The following is a 17765-nucleotide window of genomic DNA, read 5'->3' as shown; positions in this document are numbered from 1 at the left end:
CGGTGGTCAGGGTCTCCGACTCCCGCTCGGCCCCCTCCTCAGTCCCACTGAGGCCCGGGATCCTCAGGCATCGCTTCTGGGGGGCTCCCCCCGGTACCCCTCTCAGTGTCCAACCATCCAGGCCTGGGGCGGGCGGGAGTGCCCGACCATCCGTCTCGGTTCGGACCCCCTCCAGTGGAGGGCGCACTGCAGCCCCCAAGCGCAGCAGGGTCTGCGGGGTGCGGGACGGGGGCGGGGAACCTCTGAACGAGCTGCCCGTCCCAGGCCATGACCCCAGAACAGAGATGACAGCTGGTCTCTACCCCGGACACCCCGCGCCTGGAGAGTGGGTGCGCACGACGGGCTTTGAGTCGAGGGCGGCGGGGGCAGCCCCCGTCCCCCCACCCTACCCCGGCCTTTGTGAGTGCCCGCCCCCAACCCCGGGCCAGGGCCCCCACTGCCCAGCCCATCCCCCCTCCCAATGCGGAGCCCCCAGCTTCCGCACGCTGGTTTCCCCGGTCCAAGCCCGTTTCCCCCCAGTCCGCCCCCCATCCGCGCCCTCCAGCAGGACTCCCCCACCGGCGCCTCTCTCCTGCGCCTCTGCTGCCCCCCACCTCCCCGGGGCCCCCCAGCCTCCCCCTGCCCGCCGGTCCCCCACCTCCCTCCACCCTCATTAGCATAGCAGCTGCTCGCCGAGCGGGGACCCGCGCGGAGGAAAGGGCAGAGGCCTCGAGAATGAATGGGGGCCACGGCTTTGGAGGGGCAAGAGAAGAAAGACAGACAGACGCACGAAGGGACAGCCCGACGTACAGCCAAGCAGAAGAATGCGCCCGACAGAGGGGAGGGGAGCGTTGGAGGGGGAGCCGGGAGCCCCGGCCACAGAGGCGGAGCGTGCAGCGGGAGGTGGGGGAGGGCGGCCTCCAGAGACCCCAAGCCCCAGGAGGAGGCTGCGCCGGAGGCCTCGGGGAGGAGCTGTCTGGGAGGTTCGCAGACCTCCCACGGCCCCCTCTCGCCCAGGCCTCACACCCCGGGCTCAGGCTTTGTTCCCCAGCTGCCCCCTGTGTCTGGCACCCTCTCCCTCCTTCAGCTCCCAGGTGGACACCCGCCTCTTTGAGCTGCCAGGCTGCCTCTGTGCCCCCCTGCAGTGAGCTGCAAGACCTTTGGGGATCAGAGCCAGAGGGCAGCCCCTTCCCTCTCCTTCTCCTAACCCCCCTCCCTGGTCCTTGGCCCTTGGTCTGGCCTCCAAATCCTGCCCGCCCTCCTCTGGCAGGCTCTGTCCTGGCTCCCACGCCTGTTGACTTTAGACATCACTCTTTCTGGCTGACCATTTTCCTGCATTTCCTGGTCTCTCTCTGGCATCCATTCCAACAGTAAACACTTCCTGTGTCTGGCCGGGGTCAGGTCAGAGACAGACAGTTGGACAGGAGCCGCCATCACTCCTGGCTGGGGTGGGGGTGGGGTGGGGGAGGCCCTACCCTTGTCCATTTGGTCTGTCTCCCTTTCTCCTTGGTAGGCCCCCCAGGACTTCCCAGCGGTCCAGCCCCTGCCGGCCAGACCCCTCCACCCTGGGTGTCCTCCGTGCTCCTGGCTAGGACCCTCACTTGGCCTCCACAGTGGACCTGCAGATCCCGGGGCCCAGACAGAGAGGTCAGCTCTGACTTCTTTCTTGCACCGGCCACAAAGAGCTTTGAGAGGAGGCTTCCGCCCCTGAAGGCCCACCTGGGGAGGGACTCCCAGGTGACACCACTGGCCACTCAGCGCCTGTTCCTGAGCACAGAGGTGCTGGAGACAGAAGCCCCGCTTGCTCGTTTGTTCACAGCTCTGACCCCAGATGGCGGCAAGAGAGCTGGAGTTGTAGTGTGTCTGTTTCCTAGGGCTCTGCCCAATGAAAGGGCCACGAGATGCCCATGAATACATGTCTTTAGGCACTCCCAGAGTCCCTCACCAACAGCCTGGGTCCAGGCTGGGGGGCGGGGGTTGTCTGTGCACAGAAGAGCACCTAGGGAAACAAGGCAGCAAAATCCCACCAGGCCCCCTCCACAGCTGTGGGGCTGAGCAGGGCCTGGCCTCCTTTTTGTCCATGCTGGAGAGAAAACTGTTCCTCTGCGAGCAGCACAAAGCCTTTCTCAGTCAAATGTGTCTCTCAGAGGGAGGACTTAAGGGAGCCGAGACGTCTCCCATGGTGGCAGCCACGGGCCTGGGAGGTGTCTCAGCTCTCATGCTCCACCAGTGGCCGGGGCAGCCAGGCCAGCCGCTCCCTGGGAAGCAGACCCCTCCCCAGCAGCTAATGCGGAGAACAAGCACATTACCTGCAGCTCTGAGCCGGCTTCCTCACTCTCCTGTGGGCAGCAGTACCTGGGTGGGAAATGGAGGTCTGGTCCTGCATGCCCGCGGGCCACCCAGAGAGGGCCCAGGCCTGACTTCATGCTCCAGATACCCCAAGCAAAGTCCACGTTCTTGTAGCAACTCTCCCTTTCGAGGCCTGGCACCCTCAGCCCGCTCTGCTTGCCCGCCCAGCCCGCCCAGGCCGGTGGACACCACCTCCCCTGGCAGCTCATTTGCATCAGATATTCCACTCACCTCTGCAGGTGCCTAAGGATAGAGCTGCCCCCCCCACCTCCTCCACCTGGTCTCTTGACCTGCTGAGGGGACAGTAAATGCCTATTTCACCAACAGGAAAACAAGCTCAGAAAACCCTTAAGGGCAGAACAGAGTAGATATGCAAAGTAGGAACATGGAAGGCACAGCCCCAAAACCTTCCAGTCTGGAAAGTGCAGTATGTCTCCAGGACGAGGTAGAGCCGCAGGGACCTGCTGACAGGAAGCTGACACCATCTGGCTGCAACAGAGGGGTCTGGGTTACAAGAGAAGCCGTTACCTTTGCCGGCTCCCCCTTCTCTGGAACCACTGGTGTCCTCCCCTGCACCCCCTTCTCTTAGGGCCCCAGGGCCCCGAGGGCATCTCAGGTACGCGCACCAAGTCTCTGCTCTTCCGGTAGGTGCCAGAAACAGACAAACTGCTCTACGTTCCCCTCACGCACACAGGGACCCTGGCTGACACTTAAGTTACCTTGGGTCTGTGCTCCTCGGGGAGTGGCTGGCTCCGGAGGCACGCTGGCCTCCCCAGCTCCCAGATGCCACCGGTGGACGGAGAGAAGAAAACAGGCCTTTTAGTCGTCAGGAGAGATCAATTAGGATGTTCCCCAGATTAAAAAATACCCCTTCTGTGCAGCAGGTGGTCCAGCATAAACCCACAGCGAAGGAAGCCCCTCGTCAGCAGAAAAGGGGCCTGGTTCCTCTGAGGACCTGTGGCATCTCAGGCTGGCTAGGGGGTAGGAAGAACCTCAAGAACTTTCCATGCAGAGGCCTCAGCTGCTTTGCCAGGGAACAGAGGAAACGGCTTGTCTGCTGGTTTTGGGCGCTCTCAGGGTGGCCTAGGTCTCCCCCCCCCAGCTGTTAGACGGTCCTCCCCTGGCACCTCACAAATCCCATACATGGCCAACTGGGGCTGGCCCTTGAGTTGAGCCCAGAGCCAGTTTACCAGCCTCTGTTTTTAGGTGAAAACAAGCCAAGCATTGTGTAGACAGCACCCACAAATAACATGTTGCAGCCTGACCCTCCTCCTGGGTGCCAAGACCAAGAAGAACCAACAAACTTTTTTTAATTAAAAAAAAAAATCAATGAAAAATTTATTCATAAATTTTTCATGCTGTGCTACAAGTCTATATCGTACACTCAGGAATGTGCTGCAGACTTTATCCAGTTAGAAGTGATCATACCAGGACCCACACACAGCTTCCATATAAGCCTAGAAAGTTTTAACATTAATTAACATAATTAAAAAGGTATTTGCATCTAGAAAAAATATACAGAAAAACTCCTTTTGGAGTAATCTGTGCCTCAGTTTCAATGTCTGCTTGTTTCACTGACATTATCAATATATTCTTCTCACACAAGGTTTTATGAAAAGCCACAGATGACTGCCCGAGAGTCTGACCAGCCACGCACAAAGGGCCTCCACCCACCTGTGTCCTCAAGTGCTCCCCATTTTTGCACGAAGGGTCAGCAGCACTTCTACCCTGGGGAAGCCTCATTTAAATTTGAATAATTCAGCCTCCCTTTTATTTCTCAGGATCAAAACAACAAGGGGTGTGGGGTTGCATAGAAAATTGGAACCTCGGAGACCAGGAAGGGCGCCTTTCGGGACAGAAAGTGACGCAGAAGCACCGCCTCCGGCCCAGGTCCGCGCGCGGCCCCTCCCCCATGACAGGATTTTCGGATTCGAATCGGGTCCTTGAAGCTCCGGGAGACTGAAGAGGGGCAAAGCAGTCCTTCAGCTCACTCAGCAATTAGCACAAGAGATTCACAGTCTTATAGGTATTTTATAAAAATATAAATATGGGTACATTGTTGCCTTCACAGCGCTGGATACAACGCCCTTTAAAATTGGGTTTATAACCAAGATTCAAAAAATACACCTAAAACTTGGCTTAAAATATGTTAATATTTTATATTGTCATAAATGTTATGACATTCAATCGTGGCAAATCCATTTACTTTTTTAAAAAAGTGTGCAACCGACTAACTGTAATAAAACTCACTAGAAAAGGTATGATCCCCTCGGCCCCCCCCCCCACCGCCACACCCGAGCACCCATGCTCCCGAGGAGGCTTTGCAAAGCCAGCAGGTCTGGGGGATTGGTGGCCTCTCACAGAAGAGGGGAGAGGGAGGCCCGGGGCTTCCAAAACTCGCTCGGAACTGTGTGTCTGTGTTTAAGAAGGAGAGACGGGGGTGGGGGGGAGGGGAGACGAGAGAGAGAAAGGAGGAAGAGGGACTAGCACGGGAAAACCATCAGGCCGGGCAGTATTTTCAGTGCAACCAAGAAATGACAGACTCAAGTTTTAGTTTTAAGACTAGGAAAAAAAATGCATCTTCCCCCCCATAACCACATTGACCACGCACAAGTTTCCAAACAACAACAAAAAAATAAATCAGGCGCACAAACTCCACCCACAAATATACACACACATGATAAATACTTTAGAACCCCAGGAACAGCGAAGCGTCTCCACTATCGCGCGTCCGGGCCAGGGACGCCCCGCCGTGGCCCCTAGGCGACTGCGGGCTTCGGCCGCGAGTCCTGCGGGCGGCGGGGCGCCCCGAGCCCGGCGTCGCCGCCGCCCGCCTTCCACCTTCGGGAGAAAACATTTTGACCGGAGGATCCGGTGTCTCGGGACTCCGAACTTGCTGGTAGCGAGACTCAAATTTCAAAGGGGCTGCAGCCCGCGCCCCGCCCCCACCTCCCGCACAACGACCCCCCCCCCCAGCGAGGCGGCGGGCGGGGGCCGTGGGAAGCCCTCGGCCCGGGTCCTGGCGGCCGCGCGGGGGCGTCGACCCAGGGCAGCGGGCGCCGCGCGGCCCCCGTGGGCGCGGACGCGCGCGCGCCAGACTCGTTGTGGCCTCTGGGCCCGGGAGCCCGGTGCGCACCGAGGTAGTTGGCGGGAAGGTACAGCAGAGGACACGCTCGAGGCCCGCGTCCGGGTCCGGGCGGGCATCACCGGCCGCTGCCCGCGTACTTGGCCTTGGTGATGAGATAGAGCACGATGTCCTGGTGGCCGCCGAACGCGGCGATGTGCAGCGCGCTCCAGCCGTCGCGGTTGGCCAGGCGGATGTCGGCGCCGAACTTGACCAGCAGCTTCACGAGCTCCAGGTTGCCGTCGATGACCGACTGGTGCAGCGCGGTCTGGCCCTCAGGCCCGAACGAGTTCACGTTGAACTCGCAGTTGGTCATGTTCTGCAGCAGCGACTGCAGCTCCTGCGTGTTGCCCTTGCGCACGGCCTCCTGGAAGATGCGCTGCGTCTGCGGCGACGAGCAGGTGGACAGCTCGGCCTGGCTCATGCTGCCGCCGGGAAAGGGCCGCGGGCCGCGCCGGGGCTCAGCGCGGGCGGCGGCGGCGGCGGCTGCGGCGCGGGCCCCTGGCTGTCTCGGGGCGCGCCTCGGCGCATGGAGGGCGCGGAGCCCCCGGGCCCCGCACGCCGCTCCTGGGCGTTCCGGGCGCTGGGGGCCGGGGGCCGCCGCAGCGGGGACCCCGCCGCATCCAGCCACGCCCGGGCGGGCGAGCGACGGGGGCGCACACTGCGCTCGCGGGGGCCGGTGGGCCCGGCGGCCGCGCCGCGCGATCCCGGTCCCTGCTCGCTGCGGCTCCCACGCGGGTCCCACACGCCTCCCCACGCGCAGCTGCACTCGCCCGCCCGCCGCGCCGGGGCGCCTTTTACCCCCTTTATATTTGCATAACAATAGGGCGCCCGTGACGCGCGCGCCGGCGGCCCTACGATTGGGCGGCGCCCACGTGGGGGCGGGGCGGGGGCGGTGCCGGGGCGGGGCGTGCCCGGGCGGCAGCGCGCTTCGCGGCAGGGGGCGCTGGTCGCCGGCAGGGGGCCAGGTGGCCGTGGTTGGCGGGGGTTGGGGGGAGCTCCTTGCTCCACGCGCCCTGGGGCTCTGGGCATCTGCGCCGTCGTCCCGCCTACTCTCCTTTCGGCCACCCGGGGAATTCCAAGCTCCCTGCTCGGACGGACCCAGGCCGGATTCCTGGCCGAGCGCGGCCTCGAGGTGGACCCGAGGGCGGCCTCCCCATGGTGGGGGTTCGCGGGCATTTCAGACCCGGGAGGCCCGGGTAGAGACCCGAGTCTCGCTACGCGCTCCCGGAGCGCCGGCCGTAAACCCTCCGCGTCGCTAGCACGCCGGGTGCGCGGCGACAAGACTGGCCCAGCCTGGACCCCAGGACACAGGGTAAATGCGGGGGCCAACTCCACGAACAGCTCGGGCGTGTGACCTCAGCCACGCGGGCCTTCCCGCACGCGGGCGGCTCCTCTGACGGCCTGGGTCATCCCGCGTTTCCTCCCCAACCTGATTGGCTTGAGGAGACAAACCCTGAAGCCCCGCCCTGACAGAGAAGTAGGGTCTCTACCGGAGGAAGCCAGGGGCTGCCCCCCTCCACCCCACCTCCCTCTCGGACGCTTCTCCAAGGTCGCGGGGGGGGGGGGAGGTCAGTCAGCGGGACCTCAGGGCCTGCTTCCCTCTGCTGGGCCACCTCCATCAGCACGACTAGGGACAGGGTGCTTGGCCAGGTGAGCAGCCCAGGAAAGGCGCCAAGGGCCGCTCACGAAAGGAAACCCAGAAATGACTCATTTCCAAACTGTAAACCCATTTTTTATTGATGCTCTAATACTGCGGCCAAATTTCCTCATTAGAATTTTACAGTTTATAGCTGGGCTGCGGTGGCTGGAAATTGGGCAGGAATGATTCTCTGAGCGGTAGGCCTTGGGCAGCAGGCGAGCACCCAGGAGCTTGCACTCCCTCAGAAGCCAGCTCAGCTCCGGGCTTCATCTGGGGAGACCACCCTGCTAGGCCTTGTTTCAGGATGGGCTCCCGTGGGTGTCTGCCTGGTGCTCCCCCGTGTCTGGACACACATGTGGGTTGTGCCCCCATCTTGCTCTGTGCTCTGGAGGAGTCACAGCCAAACCGCAGATAAAACTGCATAAGGCCACCCCAGGGCTGGCTGCCTCTGGTCGGCTACCCTCAGGCCTGGCCGTAGCTGACTGTCATGGGGTCCTCCTGGCAGCCGGAGCTCCCCGAGTCCCTCACTCTGGTCTCCCTGAGGCTAGTGGTCCAGCTGTTCTGCTCAGACTTGCTCCCACCAGGAGCTCCCCGCTGTGCAGGTGGGTGAGCCCGGGCTCAGCAGAGCCTGTGCTAGGTCCAGCTGTGGTTGTGACTTGGGGGGTGCTGCTGGTATCAGGAGCCCCTCCCTTGTCTTGCTCATCTTACCAGGAAGTGTCCCTGGGCCCAGTAAGGGGACCTGGGAACAGTTGCTGCTGGAGTGTGAACGCCTCAAGGGCAGGGACCCGACCACCTCCAGCACTCCCCGTATCTCCTGAGCACCAGGGAGGAGGGCAGAGGCCCTGTCTTCTGGGGCCCATAGTTCCGTCTGGACAGTGACCCTCCGAGCGGGTGAGCATGCAACCCTGTGCAGGGCTGTGACCTGCTAGGCGGGCACGTACCTCCCTGCTTCTCCCTGGAACAGGGCTGGGCGTGGACAGCAGGGTCCTCTGAGAACGTGCCCAGGGCTGTCCCCGGAGGGCAGTGGGCTCAAAGACAGGCCCCAGCCCAGGTGGGCTCAGGTCCCCTGACCTGAAGAAGGGCATCTTGGAGACCCTGTTGTGCCTGGGAGCAGAGCCTGGGAGAAAAGTCCCATTGACACGGCGCAGGCTTCAGGGAGGGCAGACAAAGGGGCCCTGTGAGCTCCATGTGGGAACGTGCGGCCGCCACCACGGGCCATGAAATCGGTAGTTTGGGTGTCCCCCAGCTGGATCCGCATGGCCAGAGTGGCCGTAAGAGTCTAGCCGGAGGTTGCCTCCTGCCCCACCCAGGGTTCGGTGTGAGGGTCAGACAGGTGTAGCCAGGCCTGCCATCGGGGGGTTCAGGGGATGGTCACACTGTCCCTGGGGAGCTGATGGAATTCTCCACTGTGGCTGGGTCACTTCGTTCTGAGCCGCTCTGCTCCACACCCTAGGAGTTGCCCCATTCAAGGACAGGAGGGGAAGAGGGGCTTGCAGAACACCGGCTCCTACATGTTTGCTGAAGGAACAGTCCGAAAGGAAGACATTTCCAAGTGCCTTGGAGGGAGGGGGAGAGGCCCGCCATGGGCCAGGCCCTGCCCCGGGGCTCAGGAAAGCCCCCCTCTGGTGTTTGTGGCTCTCTTGGTGGTGTCACTCCACAAACTTGACTCCGAGGGAGAAACCCCTGACCTGGGATCTGTGGGGACGCACTGAACCCTGGCTACGCAGCTGGACCCCGTCCTTCTCCGCATCAGCTCTGAGGGTGCTGGCCCAGGGGGTGCCACCCCGCAGGGCCATGGTGGGGTGGAGGCCGGGGTCGCAGGGGGTCCCCTTCTTCCTTTGGGGACCCCCTTCCTTTCCAGGCTCAGAGCAGTGGGGAGGGGGGAGCAACATGGGCAGGGGTGGGGCAGCCTGGGTAGCATTCTGGGATACGGGCTGGGAAGATCTGGGTGGGGCAGCCTGGGGAGCACAGCGCAGAAGGGGCGGCTGGCCAGAGCCGGGCCAAGGCCGCGGCCACCTTAAAGGCACTAGGCAGGGGAGGGAGGGTGAGCAGGCAGGCGGGCAGTGGGGGGGCGGGGCTTCCAGCTAATTCATTAAAATGTGTCGGGGAGCGTGGGAAAGAGGAGAGTGTTTCTTCCCAGCAGCCCAGACACCTGGTAGAAGGGCCGAGAGAGGATAGAGATCAAATAACAAACACTCAGCCCTCGGCCAGAGCGGAGGAAGGACGCCCAGGGCAGGAACTGTGGCAGACAATCAGTGTTCGGCTCTTGCCTGCCCTGCTGGCCGCTCAGGGCACGGCCTGGCACTAGGACCACAGCCCACCCGGTGGGCATGGTGCCTGACCCCTGGCCTGGGAAGGGGACTAAGGCTGTCTGGGGGCCTCAGAAGGCTCTTTGGGCTGACCCCTGATGGCTCAGGACCAGCGGTTTGCCGTGGAGCCAGGCTGGGCAGGCAGTGAGCTCCTGAGCCTCTGAGGGTCCCCAGAGGGTCCCTGGAGGGAGACAGCCGGTCTGGGCAGCAGAGGGGTGGGGAGGTGGGAGGGAAGGCTGGATGGTACAGTCGTGGCTGTGAGGGAGGGACACACTGAGAAAGGGGCCCCACTTGGTTGCCCTCTCCTCCTTCTAGAGGGTACACAGGGCAGAGGGATGCTGGGGCTGGGCCTGCCCGGACGGACAGGAGGACACTTGGTCTCCTGTCTCCCCGCGCTTGTCCCTGGCTGTGGCCTCTTTCTGTTGAGGACCAGCTGCAACCAACATCAGGGCCTGGGGTCAGAGCAGAGTGTCCAGGAAGCAGCTGGGTTGGGCAGTGGGGCCAGCACCCCTGGTGGTTTCCTCCTAACCCTACCGGGGGAGGAGCGTGCTCAGGGCTGCCTCCTAGGACTGGGCTGGTGGTCTGGCTCTTGGAAGCAGCACCCCAACCACAGAGGGTCTCCACCGCTGGTGGGGCTTGCCTGCTCACCTTGGCAGCCCTGCCTGGCCCTCAGGCTCAGGAGTGACCAAAGGGTGGGGAAGGCCAGTTTGCGGCGTAGGCCTGGCCCTGTCCTCTGAGCCTCGGAGCCTCTCCCTCCGTCTGTGCAGGGGCACCCTGCTCCAGCTGGCCCCAGAGTGGCTGGGGGGCTGAGCGCCTGGCGCCCGGTGGGCACTTCCAGGGAAAGGAGAGCACAGGGAATGTGGCAGGATGTCCGTATGGCCTTTCAGCATGGCCCCCAACCTGGGCAGGGGCAGAGGCAGGCTAGGCACGGCCCGTGCCCACCTGGTACCTGAGGCCACCACACCTGGGCCTGCAGGTGCACCCTGCTCTGGCAGAGGCGGCAGCCCCGCCCCAGCTCCCAGGCCCCAGCAGTCCCGAGGCTTCCGAGGCTTCCGCCTGGGCTCCTCAGCCCAATCTGAGCTGGTTTCCGCTCAAGGAAAGGAAGGACCGGAAAGGGATGTGGGGGGGGCACATTCCTCGGGGGTGAGCCAGGAGGAGGCAGCGAGGGCAAGATGCGGTCTAGGTTCCTCTCCCCGCCCACCTGGCACCAGTGCCCGTGGGCCCTTGGGGTGCCTGCCATGGGCGCCTGCACCTCAGTTTCCCTCTGAGTGGGCAGAGAAGCCCCTGCTTCCTGCAGTTGTGAGGGGAAGGCTCTTGTGTGCAGGGCTCCCCTGTGGCTTCGGCTGCTGCCCTCTTTCATGAGAGGGGGCCACCCAGCCTTGACTGGGGGGTGGGGGTGGGGGGAGGAAGAGAGGCCTGTGGGGTCAAGCTCTGGCCAGCGAGGGGGCCAGGGCAGGAGACTCAGAGGTGCCGCCTTCCCTCCAGGCCACGGCCTTCCAGTACACAATGGATGTCTTGCTAGAGGGGGGCTGCCCTGCCCTTGCACCAGGCAGGGCTGGGGCCCAGTCCCCAGGAAGCCACCCTGCCATCTGGCCTAACGGGCCCGGCCCCACCAGGATCCCACCAGCTTACTCCCTGGAACCAGAGGACCCCGGAGGGTCCTGAGGCCAGCCTGGCTGGGACCTACTTGGGGGCAGGCAGGAAGGTCCCGTCCTGCCTGGCCTGGAGGCTTGGCCCTTGGCCTGAGACGGCCAGCAGGGTGGGGTAGTGGGGGTGGAGTGAGTTAGCGCAGGGGGAGCCCGTGTGCCCCTCCCCCCAGCCTGCTGAGCCCCGCGGACAGGGAGCCACTTGGGTCCCACCCTTGGGCCTTTGTGCAATTTCCTCTACCAGGCGTGTCCTTCCCACCTTCCGCCAGCCTCATTCCTGAATGTCAGGCGATTCTCGGCTCAGGGTCCGAGCATCCTGACTGTGAGGGAAAACTTGCATCCCCCCCGCCACACTCCAGCAGCTGTGCGGGGCTGGGACCCTGCTGGCACGCCAGTGGGGGGCACCCAGGTGTGTGCAGGGAGTCGGGGGGCAATGCAGACCAGCGAGGCCCGCGGCCCTATCCTCAGGAGGGGCCGCTGGCTGGGTGGGGGCCGGGGGCTCAGCTCTGCTCCCAGGGGCTGGAGGCACCATGCAGGACCTCGCTGAAATGCGTGGTGATGCGGCCCAGGTGGGAGCCCTCCCAGAAGACCCTGCCACAGCCGGTGCAGCAGAAGGGCTGCAGGCTGGGCCGCGGCAGCACGCCCTCTGGGACCCCTGCTGGCGGCAGCCAGGTGCCGTGGCCCAGGGTGGCGTGCGCTCCGGCCTGCAGGTCGTCCGCCTCCAGCCAGTGGCAGGCCAGATCATAGCTGGAGCCCCTGGGGGCCTCCTCCAGGGCCGAGTCGAGCCGGGAGAGGTGGAAGCATTGCTCTGAGCGCTCAGCCTTCAGGTGTCTGGTCCCCACCCCACTCCTTCCGGAGGCTCCTCCCTATGTGGCCCCATCCCCCCAACCCTCTGCCTCATCTAACCCATGGATCCCCGGCCCTCCCCACTGGTCCTGCCCCTCACCCAGGGCACAGGGACCATCCTCTCTACTGGGCCAGGACATGAACCCTGGTTTGGGCTGGGGCCATGTCTGGAGCCCCACGTGTCCTCCAGGGTGGCCCCAGGGCTCACCTGCCTCCTGTAGGTCCTCGCTCGGGTGGGCTCATCACCTGTTAATCAATCAGGGTCATCAGGGACTGTCCTAAGGATGGGGCCCGGCAGCCCCTGTGCCCACAGTACACCTCCGGGCGCCTAGCCTCTCCCCCACCCTTAGCAGAAAGGGCAGAGGGCAGGGGGCTGAGGAGCTTTGGTGCTAGCCCGGTCCCCTCCCATGGGAACTCACACCTTGGAATGTTCTTGGGGCTCAAAGGTCCTTGGGAAACAAGCTCTGGGCGTGAGATTAGCCAATTAGGGCACTTGGGGGCCTGAGAACTGGCTGGTGGGGGCGGGGGCATCCCATCTGTGGCGATGAGCAGATAAGCCACCTCCAGGGGGGCGAGTTTCACAACAGCCCGCACCCCAGCGGGCGGGCAGGGGCCCTGGGGACCTGCGGGAGCTCCGGGTGCCAGCAGAGACCCGGGAAGTGAACACTGTGACCCTGTGAGAGGGTCCCTACCCCCACTACGAGCGTGGGAGACGCCACGGAGACGGCCAGGCCGCGGGCGGCCGAGGAGGCAGCAATGACTGTGGAGCAGGTGGGACAAGGGTCCTCCCTGTTCTGCTGCCCTTCCTACTTGGCTCAGCAAACACTTCTGCCAGATGGCTCCAGCTCAACGGCAGTGGGGGCCTGACTGGATGCGCCCCTCACCCGAGCCCCACTGCCTCCTTGGAACCCAGCAAGGCTATGTCCTCCAGCTGGCCGGCCTCCCTAGCTTGCCGGCCCGTCTGGCCTCAGCCTCTACCTGGAGGCCCCGAAGTACCAGGGGGCCTGCAGGAGTGCTGCCCACTACCCCAGGACAGTGGGGGCCTCTGGGTGGGCTGCTGGTGGCTCAGAGGGACGGGAGCCCTGCGCTCCCACGGACTGCCCCGCGCATACGCTGCTCCTCCCCTCCTGGGCCTTGAACGCTTCAAGGCCACACTGCGGAGAGCTGAGGGCGGCTGGGGCTGGACACAGGCCATCACGACGGCTCACCTGAAGAGTGGGTGGCCCCCACTCTGGCCCGAAACCTCCGAGGGAGGCGGGAAGAGCAAGGAGGGACGTCAGCATCCTGGAGAGGCACCCAGACCTCAGGCTGACCCGCCCAGAGAGTGTCCCAAGACACCCTTCTATGCTTGGCCTCCCCCGAGGAGGGGCTGGGGGCCAAGGGAGCACCAGTCAGGCTCCGCTGGTGCCCCCTCCACGGGGCCCTTCTCTCTAGGGGGTGGAGGCGCCATGCTAGGAGTGGCCGGGCACACTCGCAGCCCTGGCCAGTAACTTCGAAGTCTCTGCATGCTCTGCACCCTTTTCTTTCTAGTTTTACAAACACGGAAACTGAGGCTGGGGGGTGGGCCTCTGGGGTTTGCCCTCCTTCCTGTCTGTCCTGGCTCAGCTACCTTCCGATCGCTTAGCGAGCGCCAGTGGTGCAGAGGTGTGCGGGCAGATGCCCATGTGTGCCCAAGTGTGCACGCGTGAACAGGTGTGCGTGGGTGCGTGCTCCCCCCGCGCAGGGCCTCTGGGACGGGGGTGGGGAGCGCCACCCAGAGGGGTGCGGAGTGTCGGAGCTTCCTGTCCCCCTGGGCCTGCGACCTTTGCACGTCATGCGCTCTGTCTTTCCACCAGCCCCTGGCCACACGTGTACTTTCATCCTGGGAGTACCCAGTCGTTGGGCCACTGTCCACAGACCCCACAGAGCCCGTGGCCACCCCATGGGGCACACATCCCTGTGCTGCTGGGGCCTTCCTGGTGGCTGCTGAGCCACAGCTGCCACGTCATGTCCTTGGAGACCTTCAGGTACTGGTCACAGTTACAGGCCCGGGGACAGAGGGGCTGCCGAGGCCCCGTGAGGCCCCTTCCACCCTCCCACCCACAGCCTCATGCTCCTTGCAGCTCTGGGCCTGGCTAGGGGGTTTCACAGACACAAACAACACATCCCTTCCTGTCTCTGCGCGACAGGGCACACCACCTCCTGGGAGCCCTCCTTGACTGCTCTGTCCCAGTGGGTCCTGGGTAGCCTTTTCTGGCTCCCAAGACCCTGTGGCACTCTGCTATCACCTGGGCTGTTTTCCCCAACCCCCAGAGTCTTGAGGGCAAAGCCAGGCCTGGGCGGCCCCGGGCTGGCTCAGCATGGTGGGGGACACAGGGCCCAGCATTAAGGGCCAGGGTAAGCAGCCCCACAGCTGACCCCTCAGCTGGTGAGCCAGCTTGGGTGAGCCAAGCCATTCAGTTGTCCATGTTTCACAGACACACTGCCTGTGTCTGGGCCCACTGGGCACCGCATCTGTGGGGAGCAGGAGGGAATCCACTTGCGCTTCTCGTTGGGGTCCTTGTCTAGGACATGCCATGGGTGAGGGGCTGAGCTCAGCCCTGCTGAACTGGCGGCGACCCTGGTGGAGGTGGGGGCTCCTGGGGCCTGCCCTGCCCTCCCCACACAGTTGCCCCAGGGTTGCTTTCTGATGGGCCCTGCCTGACAGGGTGAGGGACCCCAGAATTCCCAGGGTGAGGTGGGGAGGGCCCCGAGGGAGAGCGGGAGGGGCCAGGCCCCTAGAGACCTGGCTGGCAGGCAGGTAGGGACAGGTACCCATGGAGACATGCACACCGGTCACAGCCCTTCCAGACCTCAGAGCAACCTGCAGGAGGAAGCAGAGCCGAGAGCAGGGCCTGGGGGGTTCCCAGGCCTCAGGGAGGAGGGGCCGTGATCTGTACTCACGGGATCCCTCTCGGCCCCCACCTGGAGGAGCCTGGCCAGTGCCCTGGATGACATGGCTCCTGGGGGTGGGTGGGTAGGCGACAGCCACGGGCCCCTGGAGCCTCAGGGTGTGCCCACGTCAGAGGCGGTGCCCCCCCTGCCCCCACACGCCCTTTTCCCACGGGCCTTTCAACACTGTGAGCTTGCTTTACCTGTGGCCTCATGGCTCCACATCCAGCATCGGGAGCCAGGGCCTGGGAGTGCAGGGTGGGTGGGGTGGCCTCGGCTGGGAGGCCTAGGCGGGGCTGGGGTCGGGCTGATCCCAGGCAGGACCCTTCCTCCTGCTTCTCTGGGGGGCCTCCTGTCTCCCTGGCCACCTCTGCCAACCAGACCCTGGGCCGGCCTGTGACCCAGGGAGTCTGTGGGGGTGGGGGGCGCCTGGCCTCCTGGTCACAGATCCAGGGACCTTCCTGGGGTAGGGTGCGGGCGGAGCCCCGGGTGCCCGTCTGGCCTGTGGTCACTCCAGGTCCAGCTGGGGAAGGCGCGGAGCACCAGTGGGCTGCCCAGCACAGAGGCCCATGTTCCCCCTGTGCAGGCCCCCCAAGGGGTCAGAGCCAGTAGGTGTGAGAGGGATGGAGCATCGGCAGGAGGGTGGGATCCTCTCTGAGCACTCTGCCAGCTACCCAGGACCTGGGCCTGGTGCGCACACCTGGGCGGGGCTGCCAGCTCAAGCTGAGTCACTGCACGCAGACAAACGGCGGGTGCCATCCACAGGGACCTGGCCCCACCCTCGGGAACCATCGGTGCTGGTTTTCCCACGGCTGCTGCCCACTGTCACCCCATAGGGCCCTGGGAGGCCCTGCCCTACCCCCACCTCCATCTGGAAAAGCCGGTTCTGCACTCTCACCCCCTCTGCCCTGCATTCCCCGTCTGTCGGAAGGACCAGCACCCAGCGCCTCTCTGTCCATCTCCACTGTGGGGCCCGGCAAGCCTTGCCTGACTGCCTGCTGTGGGTGGGCAGCGGCCACCCCTGGAGCAAGGCTGCGGCCCTGCCCTTTGGGGTTCACGGCCTAGCACATGCCTGCTCACGGACTTGGTGCCAGGCCAGCAGGGGCCCCCTCCTGACACCAAAGCGGTAGAGCCTTTGCCCTTTCGTTCTGAAGAAAGGGGCCTTCTTGAGGGGCTGAGTCACTTGCTCACAGTCACAGAGCCCTCGGCTAGCTAGGGCCCCACACCGGGACCCTCACACTGACCCCCAGGAGCGGGGGTGTGTGCCGGTGGTACCCAAACCATGCCCACTCCTCCTTGCGGGACACACAAACCCTAGCTTTGGGATGCTGGTGGGTCTGTGCAGACAGCAGTGGGGGTCCCGGAGGAGGCCCTGGACAGGGGCTGGGTGGTAGGGTCCCGTGAGTCCGGCCCGGTCTCTGTGCAACCCCCCATTCAGTCTGGGAGCCTGAGGCAGGGTTGGCCTCCACCCCCAGAGCCCGGCTAGGTGGGAGGGGCCAGGTGAGTTGGGGGCAGGAGGGGCTGGGAAGGCTTCTGGCCTCCCTGTCCAGGGGTCCATCTGCCTGCCTGCTTCCCACAGCTCCTACAGCTGCTCAGAGCCAATGCCTGCCATGCTCAGGGCACTCCGTCTTCCTGGGGACGGCCTCAGGCAGGGGCACAAGCCCACGAGTGGGACATTGTCTCCTGGGGGCTGGGCCACCAGCAGGGGCTGGTCCTGGGACTGGTGGGGCCCATGGACCTGCAGGTAGGCAGGCCTGACCTCTTGGTCACTTCTCCGGCAGGTTTGGTTCTCTGGGCTTCTTGGGTGTGTGAGGAAAGGGTACGGCAGGTGCCTGGGATAGCTGTCCATTCCTCTGAGGCTAAGACTTGGCAGGGGGCAGCTGGGGGGGCTTTGAGGGGCCAGTTCCCAGGTGTGGGGAGCCATGCCCAAGAGCGGGTCTGCGCTCAGCTCTGAGCCCAGGAATCACAGCCACACCAACCCACAGGGGTGGTCGTGGCCAGCAGAACCACAGCTGAGCAAGAGGCAAGCTCACGGCATCTGTCCTGAGCTCTGTGTCCCTGGAACTGTCTGTGTTCCCACCCCCTGGGCGCCCACCACTCCTAGATGCCCACCTGCTCCGGGTCCCCACCTCCCCTGAATACCTACCTGCCCCAGGCACACAGGCCACACATACGCGGCCCGGGTCAGTGGGCCTGTGGGGGTCTGCTGTGTGCAACCAGTGGGCAGCCGGGACACCAGTGTGGGGAGCGGAGAGAGGCAGGCCCCAGCCAGGGCCACAGAACGTGATGAGCAGGGCAGGAGGCGGCTCCGCGCCAGGGCCTGCCAGCCCCTCTCAGGGCTGAGAGCAGCACTGGCTAAGTTCTGCTGGTTGCCTAGAGGGAGAGAGGAGGGTGGTATGGGACCCGCACCTGGGGCTCACCACAGCATGGGGCATGAGCGAGAACCCATGTTCCTCAGGGTGCTGCTGGGCAGGAGGAACCTGCCTAGGCTGGGAGCCCAGTGGAGGGACCCACTCTTAGGAGAATGTGGGTGAGGCTCCGGGCTCAACCAGCAGGCAGGCCTGTGACCTGAGCTCCCCACTGCAGGCTGGCCCCATTTTCTCTGCCCAGTGGGCACCTGGCGCAGCTGAGAGTTGCAGGCCCCACCTCCCAGCTGGGAACCGGGCCGGGCCACGCCAGTGTCCTGCTGTCAGGGCTTTCCACTCTTGCGAGCAAGGGGAGGGCTCGTAGAAACCTCACTCCTGCCTGATGGCAAGTGCTGTTTGGGCTCCAAGCAGGGCCCTGCCAGCCCCTGGAGCCCCCACCCTGGGTAAGGGACGGGAGGACAAGTCGGTCCGGTACCCAGACCCTGGAAGGCCATGTTCTGGGATTTTCTGACCCCACGGGCAGGGTGGATGGGGGCTTCGGCTCAGAAGCTGTGACATGCTCTAGAGTAATGGGCCGTTTCTTGCTCCTTTAGA

The 17765-nt window shown here is 64.4% G+C and overlaps 2 protein-coding genes across 2 annotated transcripts in view; both read right to left on the bottom strand.

The window, feature by feature from the left end:
* Positions 1 to 3691: 3691 nt before the first annotated feature.
* NRARP (NOTCH regulated ankyrin repeat protein) lies at positions 3692 to 6215 on the bottom strand. Its single transcript, XM_073890025.1, has one exon. The coding sequence runs from the start codon at positions 5874 to 5876 to the stop codon at positions 5532 to 5534; it is 345 nt and encodes a 114-aa protein (XP_073746126.1). The 5' UTR covers positions 5877 to 6215; the 3' UTR covers positions 3692 to 5531.
* A 5334-nt stretch (positions 6216 to 11549) lies between these two features.
* Positions 11550 to 17765, bottom strand: part of EXD3 (exonuclease 3'-5' domain containing 3) — a 76984-nt gene continuing 70768 nt past the window's right edge. Inside the window, 4 exon segments of the mRNA XM_073890031.1 lie at positions 11550 to 11870; positions 12588 to 12655; positions 13104 to 13179; positions 13767 to 13937. Coding sequence (XP_073746132.1) covers positions 11550 to 11870; positions 12588 to 12655; positions 13104 to 13179; positions 13767 to 13937 — 636 coding nt within the window.

Source organism: Callorhinus ursinus, unplaced genomic scaffold (assembly GCF_003265705.2).
Source record: "Callorhinus ursinus isolate GAN/ISIS: 27379988/994484 unplaced genomic scaffold, GSC_fseal_2.0 scaffold125, whole genome shotgun sequence".
NCBI classification, from domain to species: Eukaryota; Metazoa; Chordata; class Mammalia; order Carnivora; family Otariidae; genus Callorhinus; species Callorhinus ursinus.
The sequence above is the reverse complement of the archived record's forward strand: the minus strand, read 5'-3'. Positions and strand labels throughout refer to the sequence as shown.